The sequence below is a fragment of the Urocampus carinirostris genome, chromosome 6, assembly GCF_059441175.1.
Source record: "Urocampus carinirostris isolate Australia breed hairy pipefish chromosome 6, RoL_Ucar_1.0, whole genome shotgun sequence".
Taxonomy (NCBI): domain Eukaryota; kingdom Metazoa; phylum Chordata; class Actinopteri; order Syngnathiformes; family Syngnathidae; genus Urocampus; species Urocampus carinirostris.
The window spans coordinates 4,298,076-4,320,645 of NC_142354.1; the positions used below are offsets into that span (position 1 = coordinate 4,298,076).

Here is a 22,570-nt window from a genome sequence, read left to right on the forward strand (position 1 = left end):
GAGCAACCGCGGCCTCTCCGTGCTTAATTTGAATGTTCTCCCTGTGCCTGCATGGATTTCCTTCCACATTCCAAAAACATGCATGTTAGTTTAATGGGCCAATCATAATTGTCCCTAGGTGTGAATGAGCCAGCGAGTGAGTTGTCTGTCTCTGTGTGCCCTGTGATTGGCTGATAACCAGTTCAGGGTGCTCCCTAACCCACTGCCGGAAGATTCCTGGGATGGGCTCTGGCACCACCGTGCCCCTTGTGAGGAAAAGCAGTGCAGAAAATGGATGGATGGTTTTATATTTGATAAGTTTAAAGTTGAGTCGACACTCAAAATAATTTGAGAAGTGTTAAGCCTTTCGGGTAGTAAGTAAAGGGGAAGTAGGAGCTGAGGCATGAACACTAAAAATATTTATGGTGTTTATTAGTAAAACCAGGAACAAAGTAGACCAAAACCCGGAAATTGTATATGCAAAGAAGAAAGTAAAAAACTAACAAGTGGCCACAAAACTACAAACTTATTTTTAAAACAAGAAACTAGAAACAAAAGAAAACCAACATTATGTAGCAGTGGAAGTGCAAGGAATAAAGTAACAAACAAAAGTAAGCAAGTGGGAATAAAGCAACAAAATGTCCAAACCATAACAGGAAACAAAAAAACGAATCAGCGGTAACAATGACAGAGGAAACGAAAATGACCCGACAACATGTGCTGTCCAAAATTCACTATAAATGGTCAGGATAATCCGGGTCAGATGTGTTGTGACTGGACACACCTATGCCCAGTTCCAAGTCCTGTTGATGGCCTCCGGTGTAAGGTGGTACACCAGATCCCAACCAGAAGTCATCTATGGATTTTAAACTTGCAAGGAGAACAGGGGTTTGAACCCAAACTTAAGATAATAAATTCCAACCTGTTCTAAAAGCCCTCCCCTGATCCCTTTCTTTTTGTAAAATCTCCTACATTACAAAAGCAGATCCGCCCGGGGTGTGGATATCAAAACAACAGCAACATGATTGTGAATGAGAATGATGCATTGTAAACATTTCATAATGGTCAAACAATAAACAACAGTCACAATAACAGTCAAAATAACGAATTGGCATTCCATGCATTTTTTTTTTGCATTATTATTTTTATTATTAAAAAAACACAATAAATATATATCGATATCTAATCTAGAACTATTAAAAAGAAAACGATCAAAAAATGTGAACTGGAAATTGTTTGTTTGATTTTCTAAAATTACTTATGTTATTACTATGTTATTGCTGTGTTATTATCAAGTTCATTTAAAAAAAAAAAATAGGGTTAAGTAGACTCAGTGACAAAACCACTGAAAATCATTTTACTAGAAAACCACAATGACCCAGCACTGGTGAGCTATTTTTAAAACATGTCCGCGTGATCCTCAACTGTCCCCGGGGGGCACTCTTTGCCCGTGGGCACCACTTTCATTGTCACCTTTGGCCAATTAATCTTTGATATCCACCCCTTTTAGGGCGGATCTGCTTTTGTGACCATGGAGATTTAATAGAAAGAAAATGCTTGGGTGAGGGCCTTCCGAATACGTTTAAATTTCTTATTAGAGGTTATGGTCCTCTCCTTGCAAGTTTAAAATCCATTGAAGTCTTCTCTCTTTATTTTGAGTGTCTACTAAACTATACGTTTGTAGCACCTTTAAAAGATAAGGTAGGTTTGAAACACAGCACGATGTGTGTTTTTAGCTGTAAATTATATTGATGTTTTTGGAAACAAAAGTCATACGGTGCACACTGTATATTTGATAATGACATTAAAATGTTCTTTGTTTGCAGGCTCATTGGAGTTGCGTCTGAGCAACATGGTACGTGGCGCCAAGTCCCCCGACAAGTGCTCGGTGCAGATGGTAAAGAATTACGCCGGGCCGCGGGTATCTATCTTCCGCAGCAAGAAGTTAAAGGGCTGGTGGCCGCTCACCCGCCTCCAGACGCCCGAGGAGGCAGAGCAGGAGGAAACCCCCCAAAAGAGCAAAAAGAAGAGAAACAATATGAAAAAGGAAGACGTCCAGTTCACAGACAGTGAAGGAAACGTTCAGTTGCTCACGGTCAGTGTTGGGCACGTTACTTTAAAAAAAGTAATTAGTTATAGGGAATCAATACTTCTTCCAAAAAGTAACTGAGTTTTTAACTGAACTAGTAACTAGGAAAAATATCTATTTATGTTACTTTTTAAATAATTTGAAATTTTCTGAGCAAATACGAAGCACAGAGTTCACTTGTAAAAATGGGAATTCCGACTATATTAAGGGAACCTGCTTTTTCGGCTCGGCTCACTAAAAGGAGACCGCTCTTTCGGGTCCAAAACGGCTCTTGTTGTCACGAGGTGGAGCGACCCAAATGCGAGACACAAGGGATGTGGTCTAACACCACTAGGGGTACGTTTAGTTAAACCCTAACCCAGCGGAAAAAGTAATTCTATAGATTTCCCAGATACTGAAGAAATAATAGCGTTATTTACAACAGCTTTTTTTCCCTAAACTTATTATGTAGAATGAATATCTGCATTTTCACGGTGGTAGTTCAGTACATTGTTCGCATGAACGCTGTAGATGGGAGTTGAGGGTGGTAATGGCTTTTGGAAAAAGGACGCCCCTTATTCTAAATCTATTGCACCCTGGTCACTCTGGAAGGGGGATTGCCAATTGTGAGGCCCCTTCTCAAGATTTCTTTTTTCTTCTTACTGAGGTTTTAAGTTTTGACTTGCCCGCATGTTGGTTTAAGATCAGGCGATGGTGTAATTGTAATCCTGTGCAGTCCTTTGAGACATCTTGTGATTAAGGGCTATACAAATATAAGTGACTTGACTTCACTATTCTGTTAGTTCTTGCTCTAATGCACCTGTAACGCCTTCGAGAGGGTAGCAGGTTAAAGCTGGATGTAACCTGATGTTTTGGGCTCTGCTGAGGCACCGAATGGAGTAGATGTCAATCAGGGAAGGGAGAGGACAGGTAATGATGAGCTGTGCAGCTTTGACTGTCCTCTGCAACCTCCCTCTGTCAGCCTTAGTGCAGCTGCAAATGAACGGAAGAGTTCTGACCTAAAATAATAGTTAAAAGAGCAATTCACAATTCATTGACATTTTCTCTTCTTGTTTTGAGTGTTTACTAAACTAAAAACCCAAGAGGTGGCCAAATTTATGCACCTGTCTGCTTTTGTTTGTGTTAGGGTCTCCAGTGATCCGTTTCAAGGTTATAAAATGTAATAATTGATGAGTCCCAGGGGCCATGAAATCAAGTTACAACAGGAATATATGGTTATGGATGCACATAATGTTTGTTAGAATGTTGTATTAACCCTATCGAGTAATACCCATTTATTTTTGATGGCCAGGACCGAGTTTAACCCAGGTCAAAATTAACTGTCTAAAAACGGTTAGTGGTGCCAATTCCTAACACAACATTAGGGTTAAGTTATTATTCCACACTTTATGTAAATCCTCTACTCTGTATTTCACTTCTCAAATATCACTGTTGTTGTGTGTGATATGGTACAGTAGGGTCATATGGGCACCATTTTCCTGTGGTGTGTATTGGGCAAGCAGATCCTGGTATCACCTATCCCTCTCCCAATGTTTCCTTTCCGGAAAGTATTCACAGCGCTTCACCTTTTCCACATATTGTTATGTTACAGCCTCATTCAAAATCGAATTAATTTAATCTCTTATCTCAAAATTCTACACAAAATACTCTATTATGACAATGTGAAAAAGGTTTTGTTTTTCTTTACTTTTTTTGAATTTATTAAAAATAGAAAACTAAGAAATCACATTTACATAAGTATTCACAGCCTTTGTTTAATACTTTGTTGATCCACCTTTGGCAGCAAATACAGCCTCAAGTCTTTTTGAATATGATCCCACAAGTTTAGCACACCTATCTTTAGGCAGTTTTGCCCATTCTTCTTTGCAATAAGTCTCAAGCTCAATCAGGTTGGATGGGAGACGGTTGTGCACAGCCATTTTCAGATATCTCCAGAGATGTTGGATCAGATTCAAGTCTGGACGCTGACTGGGCCACTCCAGGACATTCAGGGAGTGGTTCTGAAGCCAATCTTTTGAGATCTTGGCTGTGTGCTTTGGGTCGTTGTCCTGCTGAAAAATGAACCTTCGCCCCAGCCTGAGGTCAAGAGCGCTCTGGAGAAGGTTTTCATCCAGGATATCTCTATATATTGCTGCATTCATTTTTCCTTCTATCCTAACTAGTCTGCCAGTTCCTGCTGCTGAAAAACATCCCCACAGCATGATGCTGCCACCACCATGCTTCACTGTAGGGATGGTATTGGCCTGGTGATGAGCGGTGCCTGGTTTCCTCCAAACATGGCGCCTGGCATTCACACTAAAGAGTTCAATCTTCTCATCAGACCAGAGAATTTTGTTTTTCATGGTCTGAGAGTCATTCAGGTGCTTTTTGGCAAATTCTGGCTTCCAAATTCGGGCTTCCATGTTCCTTTTACTAAGGAGTGGCTTTTGTCTGGCCACTCTACCGTAAAGGCCTGATTGGTGGATTGCTGCAGAGATGGTTGTCCTTCTGGAAGGCTCTCCTCTCTCCACAGAGGAAACGCTGGAGCTCTGACAGAGTGACCATTGGGTTCTTGGTCACCTCTCTGACTAAGGCCCTTCTTCCCCGATTGCTCAGTTTAGAAGGCCGGCCAGCTCTAGGAAGAGTCCTGGTGGTTTCAAATGTCTTCCATTTACGAATAATGGAGGCCACTGTGCTCATTGGGACCTTCAAAGCAGCAGAAATTTTTCTGTATCCTTCCCCAGATTTGTGCCACAAGACAATCCTGTCTCGCAGGTCTACAGACAGTTCTTTTGACTTCATGCTTGGTGTTTGTGCTCTGACATGCACACTCAACTGTGAGACCTTATATAGACAGGTGTGTGCCTTTCCAAATCATGTCCAATCAACTGAATTTACTGCAGGTGGACTCCAATTAAGCTGTAGAAAAATCTCAAGGATGATCAGTGGAAAAAAAGATGCACCTGAGCTCAATTTTGAGCTTCATGGCAAAGGCTGTGAATACTTATGTAAATGTGATTTCTTAGTTTTCTATTTTTAATAAATTTTAAAAAAAGTACAAAAAAACCCTTTTTCACATTGTCATAATGGAGTATTTTGTGTATAATTTTGAGATAAGAGATTAAATTAATACAATTTGGAATGAGGCTGTAACATAACAAAATGTGGAAAAAGTGAAGCGCTGTGAATACTTTCCGGATGTACTGTAAATGTGTCTCTATAGAACCTTGAAAGTAAGAATGAAATTGAAATATTGTTTAAAAAAAAAAACAATGTTTGTTTTTAAAGCGGAAAAAAAGGTGAAATGTTGGTACCCTCAAATCTGTAGTTGCTGAGGCATTGGTATAACTGTGTCTTGGGTGCATCCCAGTTTTGGTATAGGCTCCAACCTGATACACCAAACATGGTGAGAGTCCTGCGTGGTCAATCCTTTCTTCAAAATGTTTGCATATTTTTCAGGGTAAGGTTGAAGCGGAACTTCAGTTGCTGCCATTGGAGCATGCCGAGGCCAATCCGGTTGGACGAGGCCGCAAGGAACCAGAACCTCTAGAAAAACCCAAGTCAGTGAGACCACATGTACACACTAACTCATATGCAAAGTCAAATGGAGTGGTCCTGAAAAACAGTTATTGTTGACAGTTACTAGTACCTAATTTAAAATCCGAAAGTAACTATCTAGTAACAAATTACTGTACATATTTGCATAGAAGATAACCCTCTAAAAATGCTTTACATACACCACATAATTAAAGAAATAGAAAAAAAAGTGTACACCAGTTGCAGGCCATGTATTTCACACCTAGGCCTTCAGCTCCAGTCTGAATTAGTGATGTGTCATTCGCGAAGGAATCAGCTCTGTGAGCTTGCTCTTGAAAGAGAAATTACCCTTTTTATTTGTGAGGACCCGGTGGAGGAGAGGTGATTTGGGCCTGACAGTGCAAGAGGAAAAATGGGGGGTGCGAAAGGCACAATTTACGCAGCCTGTCTTTTGTCGTGAATTCTAAGTTAAACAAGACTGTATGAACGGAGACAAAGAAGAAAAATAGTGGGTAGATGATTTTATTTAAAAACGAATAAGAACGTTAAATCAATGCAAAAGAGTGCATTGAATCTAATTGTTAAGTTGTAGGGTTGTAGCACCACTTAAATCCTACAGAGAGCCCTAGGAGACTTTTTATTTTATAAAAGTATCTTACATTTAAAAATTTTTTAAAAAGTAGAACATTGCATCATTTTGAACAAAAATGGCATAAAACAGTCAAACACTACAAAGTCAACCATTTTGAAGGGACAGAAAGGGCTGCAAAAATACATAGGAAAAAATATAAAAAAAAATAATGAATACAGGAAGTAAAAAGAAAAATAATAATGATGACGTTTTTATCTCAACACAAGGGGCAGATTCATAAGAATATCATTCTAATTTCCACATTGGAAATGTTTGTTGTATTCAAATATTTAACAAAACAAACAGATTTGTTGATACCATTTTGAAAAGTGGGTTTTAAGGTATTGCTCTTTCTTCGTTTTTGTTTTGTATGTTCAGTCTAAATATGATTTGATTTTTGGATAAGGTGGTAGGAAAAGTGAATCTTGTATAGCATACATTTGTTTGTATTTTTGTTTATTGTTATAAGTTATTTGCCAAACGCTTGGATTTTTCATTTTATTCTGTTGTTTTGTAGACTATTTTTCTATTAGTCCAAAACTTCAGTGGTTGTATATAGGAGGAAATGAAAAAAAATAGTTTTTTAAAAACCCGATAAATCGGTTAATCTAAAGAATAATTGACCGATTCATCTATTATTAATTATGCATCCCTAATATATATATATATATATATATATATATATATATATATATATATATATATATATATATATATATATATATATATATATATGGGCAGCACGGCGGCATAGTGGTTAGCGCGTGTGCGGCACAGTTCTAAGGTCTTGGGAACCTCCTGTATGGGTTCAAATCCAGTTAACGGACTTACTGTGGGGAGTTTGTATGTTCTCCCGTGCTTGCGTGGGTTTCCTCCGGGCACTCCGGTTTCCTCCCACATTCCAAAGACATGCATTTAAGGTGGATTGGCCGGTCCAAATTGTCCCTAGGTGTGAATGAGCGAGCGAGTTGTCTGTCCCTGTGTGCCCTGCGATTGGCTGGCAACCAGTTCAGGGTGTCCCCTGCCCACTGCCCGATGATTGCTGGGATGGGCTCCAGCACCCCCGCGACCCTACTGAGGATAAGCGGTGCAGCTAATTAGATGATACATATATATATATATATATATATATCTCATCTCATATATATATATATATATATATATATATATATATATATATATCTCATCTCATCTCATTAGCTGCACCGCTTATCCTCAGTAGGGTCGCGGGGATATATATATATATATATGTATTATATATATATATATATATATATAGACAGAGAGAGAGAGAGAGAGAGAGAGGCAGATATACAGCTAGATATACAGTGGCTTGCGAAACTATTTGGCCCCCTTGAACTTTGTGACCTTTTGCCACATTTAAGACTTCAAACATCAAGATATAAAACTGTAATTGCTTGTGAAGCATCAACAAAAAGTGGGACACAATCATGAAGTGGGACACGCTTCATTGGATATTTTAAACTTTATTAATAAATAAAAAAAGAAAAATTGGGTTTGTAAAATTATTCAGCCCCTTTACTTTCAGTGCAGCAAACTCTGTCCAGAAGTTCAGTGAGGATCTCTGAATGATTCAATGTTGATCTAAATGACTAATGTAGATAAATGGAATCCGCCTGTGTGTAATCAAGTCTCTGTATGAATGCACCTGCGCTGTGATAGTCTCAGAGGGCTGTTTGAAGCCCAGCGAGCATCATGAAGAACGCGGAAGACAGCAGGCAGGTCCGAGATACTGTTGTGGAGAAGTTTAAAGCTGGATTTGAATACGAAAAGACTTCCGAAGATTTAAACATCCCAAGGAGCACTGTGCAAGCAATAATATAGAAAAGGAAGGCGTATCAGACCACTGCAAATCTACCAAGATCGGGCCGTCCCCCTAAACTTTCAGCTCATCCAAACAGAAAACTGATCAGAGATGCATCCAGGAGGCCCATGATCACTCTGGATGAACTACAGATGTCTACAATTGAGGTGGGAGAATCTGTCCATAGGACAACAATCAGTGAGTCGTACACTGCACAAATCTGACCTTTATGGAAGAGTGGCAAGAAGGAAGCCGTTTCTTAAAGATATCCATAGAAAGTGTCGTTTCAAGTTTGCCACAAGCCACCTGGAAGACACACCAAATACGTGGAAGAAGGTGCTCTGGGTAGATGAGACCAAAATTGAACTTTTTGGCAAAAATGCAAGACGTTATGTTTGGCGTAAAAGCAGCACAGATCATCACCCTCAATACACCATCCCCACAGTCAAACATGGTGTTGGCAGCATCATGGTTTGGGCCTGCCTTTCTTCAGCAGAGACAGGGAAGATGGTTAAAATTGATGGGAAGATGGATGGAGCCAAATCCAGGACCATTCTGGAAGAAATCCTGATGGAGTCCGCAAAAGACCTGAGACTGGGACGGAGATTTGTCTTTCAACAAGACAATGATCCAAATCATAAAGCAAAAGCTACAATGGAATGGTTCACCAAAAATTCACCACATAACAAGGTGTTGGAATGGCCAAATCAAAGTCCAGACCTCAGTCCAATTGAGAATTTGTGGAAAAAAATGAAAACTGCTGTTCACTAACGCTTTCCATCCAACCTCACTGAGCTCGAGCTGTTTTGCAAGGAGGAATGGGCGAAAATATCAGTTTCTCGATGTGCAAAACTGATAGAGACATACCCCCAAGCGACTTGCAGCTGTAATCACAGCAAAAGGTGGCACTACAAAATATCAACTCAATGGGGCTGAATAATTTTTTCACACCAACTTTTTTGTTTTTTATTTGTTAAAAAAGTTTAAAATATCCAATGAAGTGTGTTCAACTTCATGATTGTGTCCAACTTATTGTTGCTTCTTCAAAATAAATTATAGTTTTATATCTTGATGTTTTAAGTCTGAAATGTGGCAAAAGGTCACAAAGTTTAAGGGGGCAAATAGCTTCCTAAGCCACTGCACATGCACAACCTTAAACCCCGAGTGCTAGCAGACCGAGGGTTGTGTGTGACAACATGAATGATGCAGAATTAATCAATAGTTGGGTACCATTTCAATTCATTATCTGCATTTAATTACGCTGTAGCGCTCCATATGGTAAGGGCGGTTGAGTTACCGCATTTTAATAATAATGCGTAACAGTAACGCATTAGTCCCAACACTGCTCAAATGACACTTGAGTATTGAACAGAAAACCTCTGTGTGACGTTGTGTTTTTGGCCAATCTTGCAGCCGTCCGCATACCAGCTTCTCTTGGTTCGTCAACCCCATGAAGACGTTCATCTTCCTCATTTGGAAAAAGTTTAAGAAGTTCATCGTGGCTTTGTTGCTTCTGGTCGTAGTGGCGCTCTTCCTCGCGTTGCTGGTCTACTCATTGCCGCAACAAATCTCCGGACTCATCGTCAATGGATAAACTACGACAACAATATCTTTTTAAAGTTTTGGAGAAGCCTTACAGAGAGGCAAATAAACTTTTTTTCATAATTTCTGAGTCATTTTTACTTGTAATAAAATTGTTATTAATTGTTTCATTCACTGTATTTCTTATACAACACAGTGTCTGCCATCTTGCTGCCACGTGTACCCAAAAAGCACAAAATGGCTGGACAAAAAAATGAGAAGTATGATGGTGCCTTTTGGTCACTTTGTGTCAATGTAGTAGGTATTTTTCCTTGTGCTCATTTTTGGTAGCACTACACCAGTAGCACAAAGGGCTAGCAGTTTGATCAGGTTGTAATCATTAAAGGTTAAGTCATCCATCAAAACATCATGCTAGGTTGCAGAGGTGGTTAGTAATTCCTTTACATATGCTTGAGTAAGTTTTGGGACATTTTATACTTCTAGGACTATTTTTTTAATCACTATACTTTTACTTTTACTTGAGTATATTTGTGAAGAAGAAATTGTACTCTTACCACATGAGTAACTGAGGCTACATTGATCCAGTTACTTGGAAAAAAATAAAAATATATTTATTTTTATTCTTTTTTTTTTTCCACAGAAGGTTACCTAAACAGTCTGAGTACACAGACTTAAGAGTCCCACCGGAAGTGCAAGTCCTTCTCTTCAACTGATACTTCTAGAAAAATGCCCCAAAAGTACTGGGGCTTTAAATGTGCTACTTATGCCTAATTTATTTCTATAATTTATACTATTATTATTGAATCTTTTATTAAAGTACTTTAATTTACCTTTATTATTTTTATCTATTTTTGAATGAATGTAATGAATTATTTATTGGATGGACTTTAATGATGTGATGATCTGACTGAGTGGTTGTTTTTGAAGAAAAATCAATAAATCAGACGTTGCTACAGTTCCTCAGTAGTTGAGTAGTTTTTTAACCAAGTAATTTTACTCAAGTAAATATTTTGATGATTATTGTTTTGTTCTACTTGAGTCATTTTATTCTGTAGTAACGGAACTTTTACTTGAGTAGAATTGTTGGTTACTCTATCCACCTCTGCCAAGTACTAATCAAATTTACTGGACAATCACAATGACCCATTTCCAGAACCTGTCTGCAGGCTACTCAGTTGTTCTTAGGGGGCACAAAACACACAGCGACATCTAGTGGTCCAATAAAACACATTGCCAAAATACAAAATACATATATAGTAAGATTTGAAAAACAAGTTTAAAAAAGAGTAAAATCCAACATCTATTAATAGCCTGTATTGCCTTCAGAGCCCCAAAAAAACCTTGATCCTGTCAATTTCGGCAACATGATAATTTAAACTTAAAAAAATACACCTAACTGGGGCTGGGAATTCATTTTTATACTTTTTAAACGGACGATGTGCCTTGGGATTTCTTAAAACCCCAATGTGTAATATTTGACCATTAGATGGCACTGTGTTGTCTGGTATGAGCCAGGCCCAGTGATACACCGCACAGACAAAGATGGCACTGACTTAAGCGGAGATTCCACGGTATAAATAAATACAAATTTCTCAACCTATGATTTGTTTTATAAAGATTATAACGCTCATGATAGTTTATGTTTTTCTGCCTAGGGTTCAAATCAATGTTTTTTTCAATGTACATTTTTTGTACCACAAGGAGGCACTAAATATTACACACTGGACTTACTGTAGACTTACTGGACTTACTACACATAAAATGATTAGTTGGTGGCTCATATCTTCAAGATAACGCACATTATTCATTACTTTGAAGCTACTGTAAAGGCCAACTGCTGCGTGTTTTTCTGAATTTTGCTAAATGGATCTGATATGTGATACAACATTTATTATGAGGTCACTCGGGTGAATTGGTTTAGCCTGGACTGCTTGTCATGAGTGATAGTTTGGGAAATGGCATCTATTTTACTTTTGTGTGTATGGTGTCTCATCTCATCTCATCTCATCTCATTAGCTGTACCGCTTATCCTTATTAGGGTCGCGGGGTGTGTATGGTGTATTTGTATTAATTATTAAGCATTTTTTTCATTTATCAGCCCTTTTTATGGCTCGCGAGCCAGATATTTCAATTTATTTGAGAACATATGGTACATGTCAAACCGAAGCATCAATGAGATACATAGTATGTGATTCAGTCCATAATATATAGGACACAGTCTTAACTACAATTTACAGTCAAGGTTTCACACAAACAGACCCCATTTTGGCTGTGCGTGGCTAAGAAATCCTGTGTGTGGGAGCTCATTAAACAATGTATGTTCACTGTTGAGACACTTTATGATAAAAAACAAACAAACCCAAAGAAAATCTGTAAACACCCGAAAACGGCAACCAAGCACCCGGAGCAATTTGATTTGGTGAGCGTTTTATGTGGGCGGATCTCCGCACACACAACATGTCCGCCGTCTCTTGCACGCACCCACTGCGCTGAAGGGAAATAAATCTGTAAACTTTTCGTTTGCAGAATTTTGTGACATTTTTACAAAGTGCAAACTCTGCTCGCACTTTGTTTTGAACGATTGTTCAGAAAAAAGTCACAGTCATAATGAGCCTTAATGCACTTGAGTAACTGCGGAAGAGAGACACATTTTTAAGTGATATACAGTGTTACTTTTGTTATGGGACACAGCCCCTGACATTATATTTATTAAGATTTCATAAAATCACCAGACGTCACACATTAAAATAAAATGCGTAGAGGAATTAGTTTTGCCCAAAGAACAGTGTCGTTGAATTTTGTCCTAAAATATGTGGTTCAAAACATTTTGCTTTCATGGCTCTTTGGGTAAAAAAAAACACCTGATATAGTGTAGTCTTCAAGCATGTTTTGACATTTGGCATTTTTGAGTGTATAGTGTATTTGTATTGATTATTTAAACACTTTCTGATACAGATTTTACAGCGTTACTGTTACAGTGTTAATGTTACTGTTTACCTGACTTGTTAACCTGAATGCCCATTTTGCACATCTGGTTAGCTACTCCTCTTGCACTATCGGCACTATGGTATGGTAAAATACTATACGTAGCCATAATACAATACAACTTTTACTTATATCTGTACATTCGAGGAAACTGTGCGGGTCAGATGTATCGACATTTCGTTCTGTATACACGTGTACTAGAATGACAATAAGGTAGATCTGAATCTGAATCTGAATCTGAATTTTTTAATGTATATATAGTGTGTTTGTATGTTTTATTTAAGCACGCGTCCATCCATCCATCCGTCCATTATCTGTACTGTTTATCCTCAGTAGGGTTGCGGTTGTGCTGGAGCCCATCCCAGAGCATATGTCCAATTGACAGATATATCTACCTTTTTTATTCGTGTTAAATTCGAGTAATGTTTTTGGGTGGGGAAGGGGTGCTGCGTGAGGGCGTAGAGGGTGCTCTTGGAGGGGGTCCTCTGCCAGGCAGTAATTTAGTGTAGAACTGCCACTGCTTAGTGGATACAGGGTCCTTCTTCATTTTAGTTTAATTGTTATTACCATTATTATCATCACTGTTACTGTTATTGTGACCCGTTCTTATTGTTGTGCTGGGCCGCGAGAATATCAGACATTAAACCTGCCTTTGGTACAGAAAAGGTTGGGGACCTCTGCTGTGTAGAATTTCGGTTTTGTGAGGGTTTCAATGGTTAGAGGGGCGTGGCTGTAAACTGCGCCTCCACAGAGCTTGCAGCTGCCTCTGTTGCGCATGCGCATCAACATGCAGCTCGCGTAAAACAGGGAAAGGTAGACCCTCGTTGAAAACCAAAGCCCCCAAAAAGACCACCACCAAAAAAAAGACAAAGACTACAAATAGAACACGATGACGTGAAGGTACCACTGAGTCCAAACAGCCTCAGCGTCTGGCTCGTCACCGGCCGGTTGGCCTGCCTCCAAGCCGCTTCAGGCGTGTCGGAGTCGTGCTCGCCTACTCGGGGGTTTTCGACTCTTTGTGAGCCGGTTTGTCTCGTCGCCTAATTACGTGGACCAAGACTAACTATGCCGGAACCACGCGTGACTGTTTCTGAGTTCGTGGGGGAAGTCCTGGAAGATTGGAGCTCGCCCACTACGTCGTCCTTCTCCTCCAAGATGAGTGAATGCCGAAGCACCGTCCACCTGCTGGAGGAGGTCAGGTGTTAGTAGCTTCAAACTCGCCCATCCGACCGACCACTCCACTAGCTTAAAACTCAAGACATCATATAATACCCACGCTCTCTCTTTTTTTCGTGCACACTATCATTCTAAATTTTGCCTCCTACCGTTGCTATGTAACAACATCATTGCCATCGTCTGACGTCATTCGGGAGTTCGCTATTGTTTAGAATGAGAGTCACATATGCATATCTGTCAACAGGGCCGGCCCAAGCCTTCATGGGGCCATAAGCAAAATTAGATTTGGAGGCCCCTATTACTTGATAATTTGCAAACCTACCTAAACTCATTCCATGTTCTAGTCTGCAGGGGTGGGCAACTATTTGAAGTTGGAGCGCTGCATTGGGTTTCAAAATTTGGCCAGGCAGATCCTTTTTTTTCATTTATGGATAAATATACAGTACATGCAGACATTTACATGTTATATTTCTTTTTATATTGATTAGTCTAATCTAATTTGTTTTGAAACAATTGCAATAAAACAAAATATATACATTACATTTAAGGGCACTGTTTTAAGCACTTAATTTGATTAAAATAAATACATCATTTTACTAGAAAATCAAAATGACCCACCACTGGTGAGCTATATTAAAAATGGGTCCGCGGGCACCTCAGGGGTTCCCAACGTGGACAACGTTGGGAACCCCTGATCTACAGTGTTGGGGTTGGTTTCGACCCATAGAAGTTTAATTCAAGAACAAGGCTAAAATCCTTTTCTATCAGTAATATAAATTTTATTATTGCTTCTTCTGTTGTTGCTTTTTTTCTTTTTGGTTTTAACTGTATTTGTGCCCAAAAAATAATCGTGTGAATAATGTTACACGATATTGTTGAATATATGAATAAAAGAAACAAAAACAATCTGAAGAGGCTTTTGGGAGCCGAGCTGAAAGAACCGCTTCTCGAAAAAGACACGGAATTCCCATCACTACAAGCTTATTTGAGTGAAAAGAGCTACCCAACTGCTAAATTCTGCTAACATGTAGGACAGCACACCCTCGGGGACCCACAAATGTGCTGGTGAAAGACTAATGAAATAAATACCAGTCCTTCTTTTAACGCGTTTCTTTTTCTTTTCCTGTTTTTTTTTTACCTGACTCATACAATTCCCACTGTTCTGTTTTCATTTTACCGCTAAAGTAAAGAAGAATGCTGGCAAGCCAGACCAAATTGAAATTTGGGAGGGGAAAACTCCCTCAGACTCTAAAACTCACATAACGTGTCCAAATGGCTGAATAGAGAATTAATACCTGAGCAAGTTTAGATGTGCAAGTGACAGATACATTTTCAAATTATTCACTTAGCCAGCCCAACATCATCCTTGATGATTTCAGCCCGAAGCCCGAACATGGCATCAGCAAGTAAAATATTTCTGGAGTTACATACACCAACTATGAAGCCCCAATGAGTAATATTTGACCACTAGATGGCACTGTGTGCGCATGTATGAGCGAGGACCAGTAATACACCGCACAAATATGGCAGGGACCTAAGTGGGATTGCACGTTTTAAAATAAATATTTATTTGTAGTCAAGTCATGTTTATTTGTATAGCCCTTTATCACAAGGAGTCTCAAAGGGCTGCACAGACCACATTTATCACAAGGAGTCTCAAAGGGCTGCACAGAAATAAATTTCTCAGCCTATGATTCATCCATTCATCCATTATCTGCACCGCTTATCCTCAGTAGGGTCGCAGGGGTGCTGGAGCCCATCCCAGCTGTCTTCGGGCAGTGGGCAGAGGACACCCTGAACTGGTTGCCAGCCAATCGCAGGCCACATAGGGACAGACGACCATTCACTCGCTCATTCACACCTCGGGACAATTTCTATCCATCTATCTATCTACCTTGGTCTTATCCTTCAAGAGGGGTGACAGACAGCAAGACAACACATACAATAACAAAGAAAATAAAAGGGAAAAAAATAGCAAAAAAACACACACAGAATTTTTTGGACCATGGCCAACCCTATTGCCTAAACAAGTTAGGCACCTCAGCACCTAAGTTGGTCATGCTTTCGTCCCTCCAGATGAAACGGGACACCAAAAAGGGGCCATGTCACTCGGGTCAGGGTGACAAAACACTCTTTTGTTCAACAGCAGGGCCTGACAGCTTTCCCTGGTTTACCCCTGCCGCATCATACGGCCCATCGTTAAGAACGCGTCCACAATCCCACTATCCTTTCACAACACCTCTCCACTCCTTTCCATCACCAACAAATTTAAACCGGCCAATTATACTGAAATGCTTGTTTTTGGAATGTGGGAGGAAACCGGAGTGCCCGGAAGAAACCCACGGAAGTACGGAGAGAACCTGCAAACTCCGCACAGGAAGGTTGGTAGCTGAATTTGAACCGATGACCTCAGAACTGTGCCGCACACCCGCTAACCACTGCTCCGCCGTGCTGCCTCCCTGTGTAATAAGATAGATAGATAGATAGATAGATACTTTGTTCATCCCCGAAGGGAAATTCACATTTCCAGCAGCATCCCTGAGCTGAGAACAATCGAGAACAATCGAAAATAACACGGGAGCTGCTGGAGTGGCTGCCATTCGTGACGGCGCCGGAAGAAAAGATTCAATTTGAATCATTTACAAACAAACAAACAATTGAATCATGTACAAACAAACAAACAAAATATTCATGTTTCAATAAGTGGAGTGTTAATAAAATATTTCTGATACTGATATAACCAGATAAAACTAATTTTAAGTTACCTGTCCAAATGAATGTTGTGCCATCTCACCTTTCCCACTCTCTCTCCTGCAGTTGACTTGCTGCTGCTCGCTCCTGAAACTATGCACACCTAATAATAAATATTGTATGCACTTCGATTCTTATCCACCTTACCCTGCGGTATATACAGGTTATAGGCACAATTTTCGAGTTTTTCGAGTTTTTCAGTGCACCTTATTGTCCGAAATATACAGTATATAAATCAAAGAATAGTCAATGTGTGTTGAGGAGGGAAGACTTGACCGCAAAACTTGAGGGTGGGTCTCGGGGTGGCGATAATCATGAAAGGGTGATTTGGAAGTATCTTTAAAATGATGTACCTTTAAAATAAAAATAAGATTAAGAATAATTCTGGGATAAATAGGTAATATTTACAAGGTAGTGCCTGTAGAACGGCCTAAGTAAGGGGAGCGTAAAATAGTGCATTAAAATCGCTCAACATTGTGCAAAAATGATAACTAAAAAAAATTAGGAATTTAATTTACTGAGGTATATATTTTAACATGCAAGTCTAACAATCAGATTGTTCCAATTGTTTTGTTTTGTATTTTAGGCTCTAGATAGTGACCGTGTGTTGTTGCAGAAGATGAAAAAAGCAGCTAAAGCCAAATATACATCAGGGCAAGGTACACAAACACACGACAAAACACACATATACACACACACAGAATTTCTGTAAGATTTTGTGTGTCAAGCAGAGCACGTGTCACATCTGGAGCAGTACATCCTTTCCATGGAGAAGCTGTCCATCAACTGTCAATCCAGTGGCGAGACGGAGGTTGGCTCTGCCTTTTTTCGCATAGCAGACTTCTCAAAGGAGTTGTTGACACCTATGAAGAACCTGGTGGGTTGCACAAATACTCTTTCGTCATGACATAGTGCAGGGGTGTCTAAAATTTTCGGAAAGCGGGACAGATTTGGTAAACTGAATATGTATGAGAGGCGACTATTCAGCCTGGCATTCTTTGAACAGTCTTTCACCCACTGTGAAAAAATTGCAGTGCTTGAAAATAAGCTTTGTGACTTCATAGCTCGCCTTCGTAGCATTTTCATTTGACTTGCGGGGTCTTGTGAAAAAGTGCTGCTGTGCCGTTAAAACAGCTTTAGTTGCTTCACCTTTTCACAGTGTTGGTTTCCAGTTAACTTTTTGTAGTCAGCATGTTTAGTCCGGCAGTGCCTCTTGATAATATATTATTTGAAAACAGCCACATCCATTGGAAGGCTGGTAGCTGCATTTGATCCCATGACCTCAGAATCGTGTCACAGACGCGCTCACCGCTCAGCTGTTCGACCGCCCCCTTTTATATGTGTATTTATAAATTGCTTTTTAACAGGGGTTACATTACATCAACTTTAAGGTTGAAGTCCGCTCTCGTTGCAATATATAGTTTGCTTTTTTTAACAGCAAATTATTTTGTGTTTGTGTGTGTCAAAGTTGAAGAGCATGCTGCACAACATCAACTTTTTCCTAGACTCTATAGTGAAAGGTGACCTTCGTGAGGTGAAGGGGGTAAGGAAATCATATTTCTGATTAATATCTTGATGTGGCCAATTCAGGGCGCCATTTTCAATCTGCCATGTTTTATTCTTTCCACAGGATCTAAAGAAGCCTTTTGACAAAGCTTGGCGGGATTACGAGAGCAGATTGTAAGAAATTTCAAAACTCACAAACTCAGAATCAAAGGGCTCAGGTGATAACAGTATTGTCACGAACCCACTAAGGGGGGTACCAAAGGAAACACTGCTTTACATCAATGACAGTGCGCACTGCACGATAGGGCGCACAGCACAATTTGAAGAAAACCTGAGATTTAGGATTATGAAAATATGGTACATTACAAAAAGCACAGAAGTGAAATTTTAGCTTGAAATGTATCCTTTCACAAAAAGCCAAGAAGTTTTTTTTTTTTTTTGGAAACAAGTATTTTCAATAAATTTAGCAATGTTCAACTGATGTTTACTACGGAATGGTAAGGGCTAGAAGCACATTTTTTTTCTAACAAAAGACGAGGATTAACGCTTTCTTTGATATGTCCTGTGCCTATATAGCTTCAGAGCTAATATTTCTGTAGGACTTCAAAAATGAGTCAAAATGGCCAAAATTGTCTGACACTGACACTATTTGAGAGAAATGTCTGGCACTAAATGAGTTGATCAATGTTGTTTTTACTTACCCATACCGCCTTGCACTGTTGACATTTGGCTTTGCAGAAAACATGCGAAAAATGTTAAAAGCGAAGCGGCAATTTTTAAGCTGGTTAGTTTTTCCGACCTAAGTGAGAGAATTACAAACACAGGGAAAAAATGAACAAGAATGGCGCATTATGCAGTGCTTGTTAATTAGAGAACTTGAAAGACAACGGGGGAAAAGATCAAATTTCTACCAAGAGACTGTAGTGAAGTTTTCGAAGACTAGCTGTACAGTACATAACCAGATATTGTCAACGATCTCAAAAACCCTTGGGTCCTACACTCCCGACTAATTGAGGCTTAGACGTTTATAAAAATCTTAACAGTAAAGGTCATGTGGCACACAGCTGATATTGAAGCCCAGGCCCAAACCCAGCTTATAATGTTAATCATTGAATCCAGGGCTTCTCTATTGTGTGTGTGTTTTTTTTTTTACTCAATTGATTACTTAGATGACTGCTTTTTACTCTACTTGAGTAAATTTTCTGAAATAACCGTACTTTTACCTGAGTAGCACTTCAGCGCTGCAGTTCAGTGCATTTGGGCACCAATGTGCACACCTGATTCGAGGGACTGAGCCCAAAGTAAACTGAAGCTGCGTACTTCAGCCGAAGAATGCACTTCAGCGCTGAGATACGCACAGCTCCTTAATGAAACTTCGGGCATACTTTGAGCTGGGTCCCTAAAATCAAGTGAATTGGTCGGGTTCCGGCAGGTTCCTGCCTATATAACCGCGGGCTGGGTCAGGTCGGGCCATATTTTTTAGGCCCGATCTTACCTCTAGCTTACATGTTGGCTAAGTTGTCATAAATATTTGTGGTTTGTTTTTGTGCATAGCAAGCAAGTGGAGAAGGAGAAGCGCGAGCTGGCGCGTCAGTACGGGATGGTGAGGAACGAAGTGAGCGGCGGCGAGATTGCTGAGGAACTCGAGAAGGAGAGGCGGGCCTTTCAACTTAGCATGTGCGAGGTGCGCCCACTTCCTCTTTAGTTCACGTCCTAGCCTTCCTCATACTTTTCACATGTGTGCAATGTGTGTGTTTTAACAGTATTTAATCAAGGTGAATGAGATCAAGACCAAGAGGGGTGTGGACCTGCTTCAGAACCTCATCAAATATTTTCACAGCCACAACAAGTACGCATATCCAAAAACAAAACACGCAACCCACACTACATAGTATGGGGGTTCCATCAATGCAGTGGTTCTCAATAGTGGTGCTGCGGCCCCAGGGGAGGAGTGTGACCCCATCAAGGGGGGCACGGGCGTGTTTGACCTTTTTAACTTCAAATTGCAGTTGTACTTCTCCTTCACTAGGTAGCAATGGCATTCTCATTGGCAGAGTGTTATGTTTACATTTAAACTCCACGCAGTGCATTAGGCACAGATTACAAGCATGAAAAATACTAAACACGGATGCAAAGACAGGCAAAGAGAGATCGTGTGAAGAGACAAACAAAAGTTTCCTCCCAAAGCTAAGATGAAGAAGTTTGACGAACCGTAGGTGGCACTTCGCTGTGACCATGGTGGGAGACGAGCAAAGAAGGTGTGTTTGCTATGTTAAAAATGTTGGCAGCATGGACAGCACGAAGCCAAATAAATTAAGTTTTCTCTTAAAGACATACAACTCAATCATGCTGATAAGACCCTTGAGAGTATTTATTTTTCTGAGGGCGAAAATAATTGAGATGCACTGCATTAATGCCAAATTTATGTCGATGAGCCCACTGAGATGTTGTCTGTTTAAGCGATTGTCATTTGGAGCTGTTGCAGGAATCTGGAACGTCCTTTGGCGTCGTTTAATGTTATATTTTTATGTTGACATTTGTTGTATATGTACACAAGTAGAGTTCAAGTCCATGTTAAGTGTCATTTCAATGTAAATCTGTCTACTATTGTTGTTCATGTCAATGTTGAGGGCAATTTTAAATAGATTACTTATTGTGATATTTTACACAAGACTTGCCAGTCAATATCAAATATGTTAAACATCAAGCCAGCTTTTTTTTCGCGAACAATTGTTTAACATACACACGTTATGTGTGCAAATATACAATAACAGTTTAAATTAACATAAATAATGAGTCATAACATATACACACATCAACAACAACGTTAACATTGCACGAACAATGACATGCATCCAGCTACGGCACTTCACTTAGACAAGTCACGTGTGCACATGCAGTCCCATGAAAGACTATTTGCCCCCTTCCTATACTTTCTGTGTTTTTTGCATATCTATCCCTCACAAAGGTTTGTAATCCTCACACCAATTTTAATATCACACAGAGACAACCCAAGGAAACCCACTGTGAAATGTTGATTCAATTTATTAAGGCACCAAAAAATCAAAACCTATGTGACCCCATGTGAAGATGTCATTGCCCTCTGAACCTAATAGTAAGTTTGGACACCTTTGGCAGCGATAACAACAAATTTCAAATCTGCCATATTGGAGGTTTTTCTACCATGAACTATTTTAAGGCCACACCACTGCATCCCGATTGGATTTAAATACGGACTTTGACTATGCCACTCTAGAACGTTCAGTTGTTTTTTCAGCCATTACAAGGTGAACATGCTGCTTTGTTTCGGATTGTTGTCCTACTACATGATCCAAAAGCGCTTGCGTTTGAGGAACCGAACTGATGGACCGTGTTCTCCTTCAGGATCTTCTGGTAAACACCAGAATTCATTACTCCATCAACCACAGCAACTTGTCCTGGTCCAGAGGCAGCAAAGCAGCCCCAGACCATCACACTGGCACCACCATGCTTTACTGTTGGCATCATGTTCTTTATCTCAAATTCTGTGCCATTTTAACGCCAGATATGAGGTGCTGCACATCTTCTAAAGCTTCGAATTTTGACTCATAGGTCCACAGAATGTTTCCCCAAAAGTCTTTAGGATAATCAAAATGCTTTTTGGAAAATATGAGATGACTATTTGGGTTCTTTGTGACAGCTGTGGTTTTTGCAAGGGAACTCTCCCATGGATGCCATTTTGGCCAGTTTCTTTTTTCTAGCGGAATCATGAACACTGACCTTAACTGAGGCCAGTGAGGCCTGCAGTTCCTTGGATGTTTTTAAAGGTTTTTTTGTAACTTCCTAGATGAGCTATGTCACACTCTTGGAGTAATCCTAATTGGTTGACCACTCCCGGGAAGGTTAGCAAATGTTCCCAGTTTTTGTGGATAATGGTTCTACCAGTGGTTCGCTGGAGCCCAGTTAACAACGCAAGAACAATAACAGGCAACATATGCAAAGGGAAACAACACTTCACATACACAGGTTACATGTGCACATAGCGACAGTTGACATCTACACGTGCACAAATACAACGGCAGTTAACAATGCAAGGACAATGACACGCAACAAATGCACACATTAAAGACACCTCACATACGTGTAGACATGTTACATTGGCACATAAACAATGGCAGTTGGCATCACTTGAACAAAGACAGGCAACATATGTAGAAAGCAACGACACTTCAAATAGACACGATACATGTGCACATATACAACAACAGTTGAGATCTACATGTGCCAATATACAGTTAAAGTCGCCTGAACAATGTCAAGCAAAGTTTGCACACGGCAACGACAGTTCACATAGAAACACTACATGTACACATATACAACGTCATTTGACACCTACATTTGCAAAAATATATCAGTTGAGATGTACAGTTAACACCGCATGAACACGCAACATATGACATTTCACATAGACACGTTACATGTTCACACATAAAAGAGCAACATTGACACAAGCAATGACACTTAACTTGTGCAAAAAAAATAACTGCACGTAACACTAACGTACGCCACATTACATCGTCAAACTAAACAT

At 39.8% G+C, this 22,570-nt stretch overlaps 2 protein-coding genes across 2 annotated transcripts in view; both read left to right on the forward strand.

The window, feature by feature from the left end:
- The window catches only part of fer1l4 (fer-1 like family member 4), a 100,998-nt gene extending 90,654 nt beyond the window's left edge, over nucleotides 1-10,344 (forward strand). Inside the window, exons 47-49 of the mRNA XM_088337525.1 lie at nucleotides 1,806-2,074; nucleotides 5,507-5,607; nucleotides 9,454-10,344. Of these exons, the coding sequence (XP_088193651.1) occupies nucleotides 1,806-2,074; nucleotides 5,507-5,607; nucleotides 9,454-9,634 (551 nt within the window). The 3' untranslated portion in view covers nucleotides 9,635-10,344. The remainder of the gene's footprint in view (nucleotides 1-1,805; nucleotides 2,075-5,506; nucleotides 5,608-9,453) is intronic.
- A 2,971-nt stretch (nucleotides 10,345-13,315) lies between these two features.
- Nucleotides 13,316-22,570, forward strand: part of unm_sa1614 (un-named sa1614) — a 52,022-nt gene continuing 42,767 nt past the window's right edge. Inside the window, exons 1-7 of the mRNA XM_088337526.1 lie at nucleotides 13,316-13,761; nucleotides 17,081-17,153; nucleotides 17,226-17,371; nucleotides 17,963-18,037; nucleotides 18,125-18,174; nucleotides 19,555-19,684; nucleotides 19,764-19,849. Coding sequence (XP_088193652.1) covers nucleotides 13,633-13,761; nucleotides 17,081-17,153; nucleotides 17,226-17,371; nucleotides 17,963-18,037; nucleotides 18,125-18,174; nucleotides 19,555-19,684; nucleotides 19,764-19,849 — 689 coding nt within the window. The 5' untranslated portion in view covers nucleotides 13,316-13,632. The remainder of the gene's footprint in view (nucleotides 13,762-17,080; nucleotides 17,154-17,225; nucleotides 17,372-17,962; nucleotides 18,038-18,124; nucleotides 18,175-19,554; nucleotides 19,685-19,763; nucleotides 19,850-22,570) is intronic.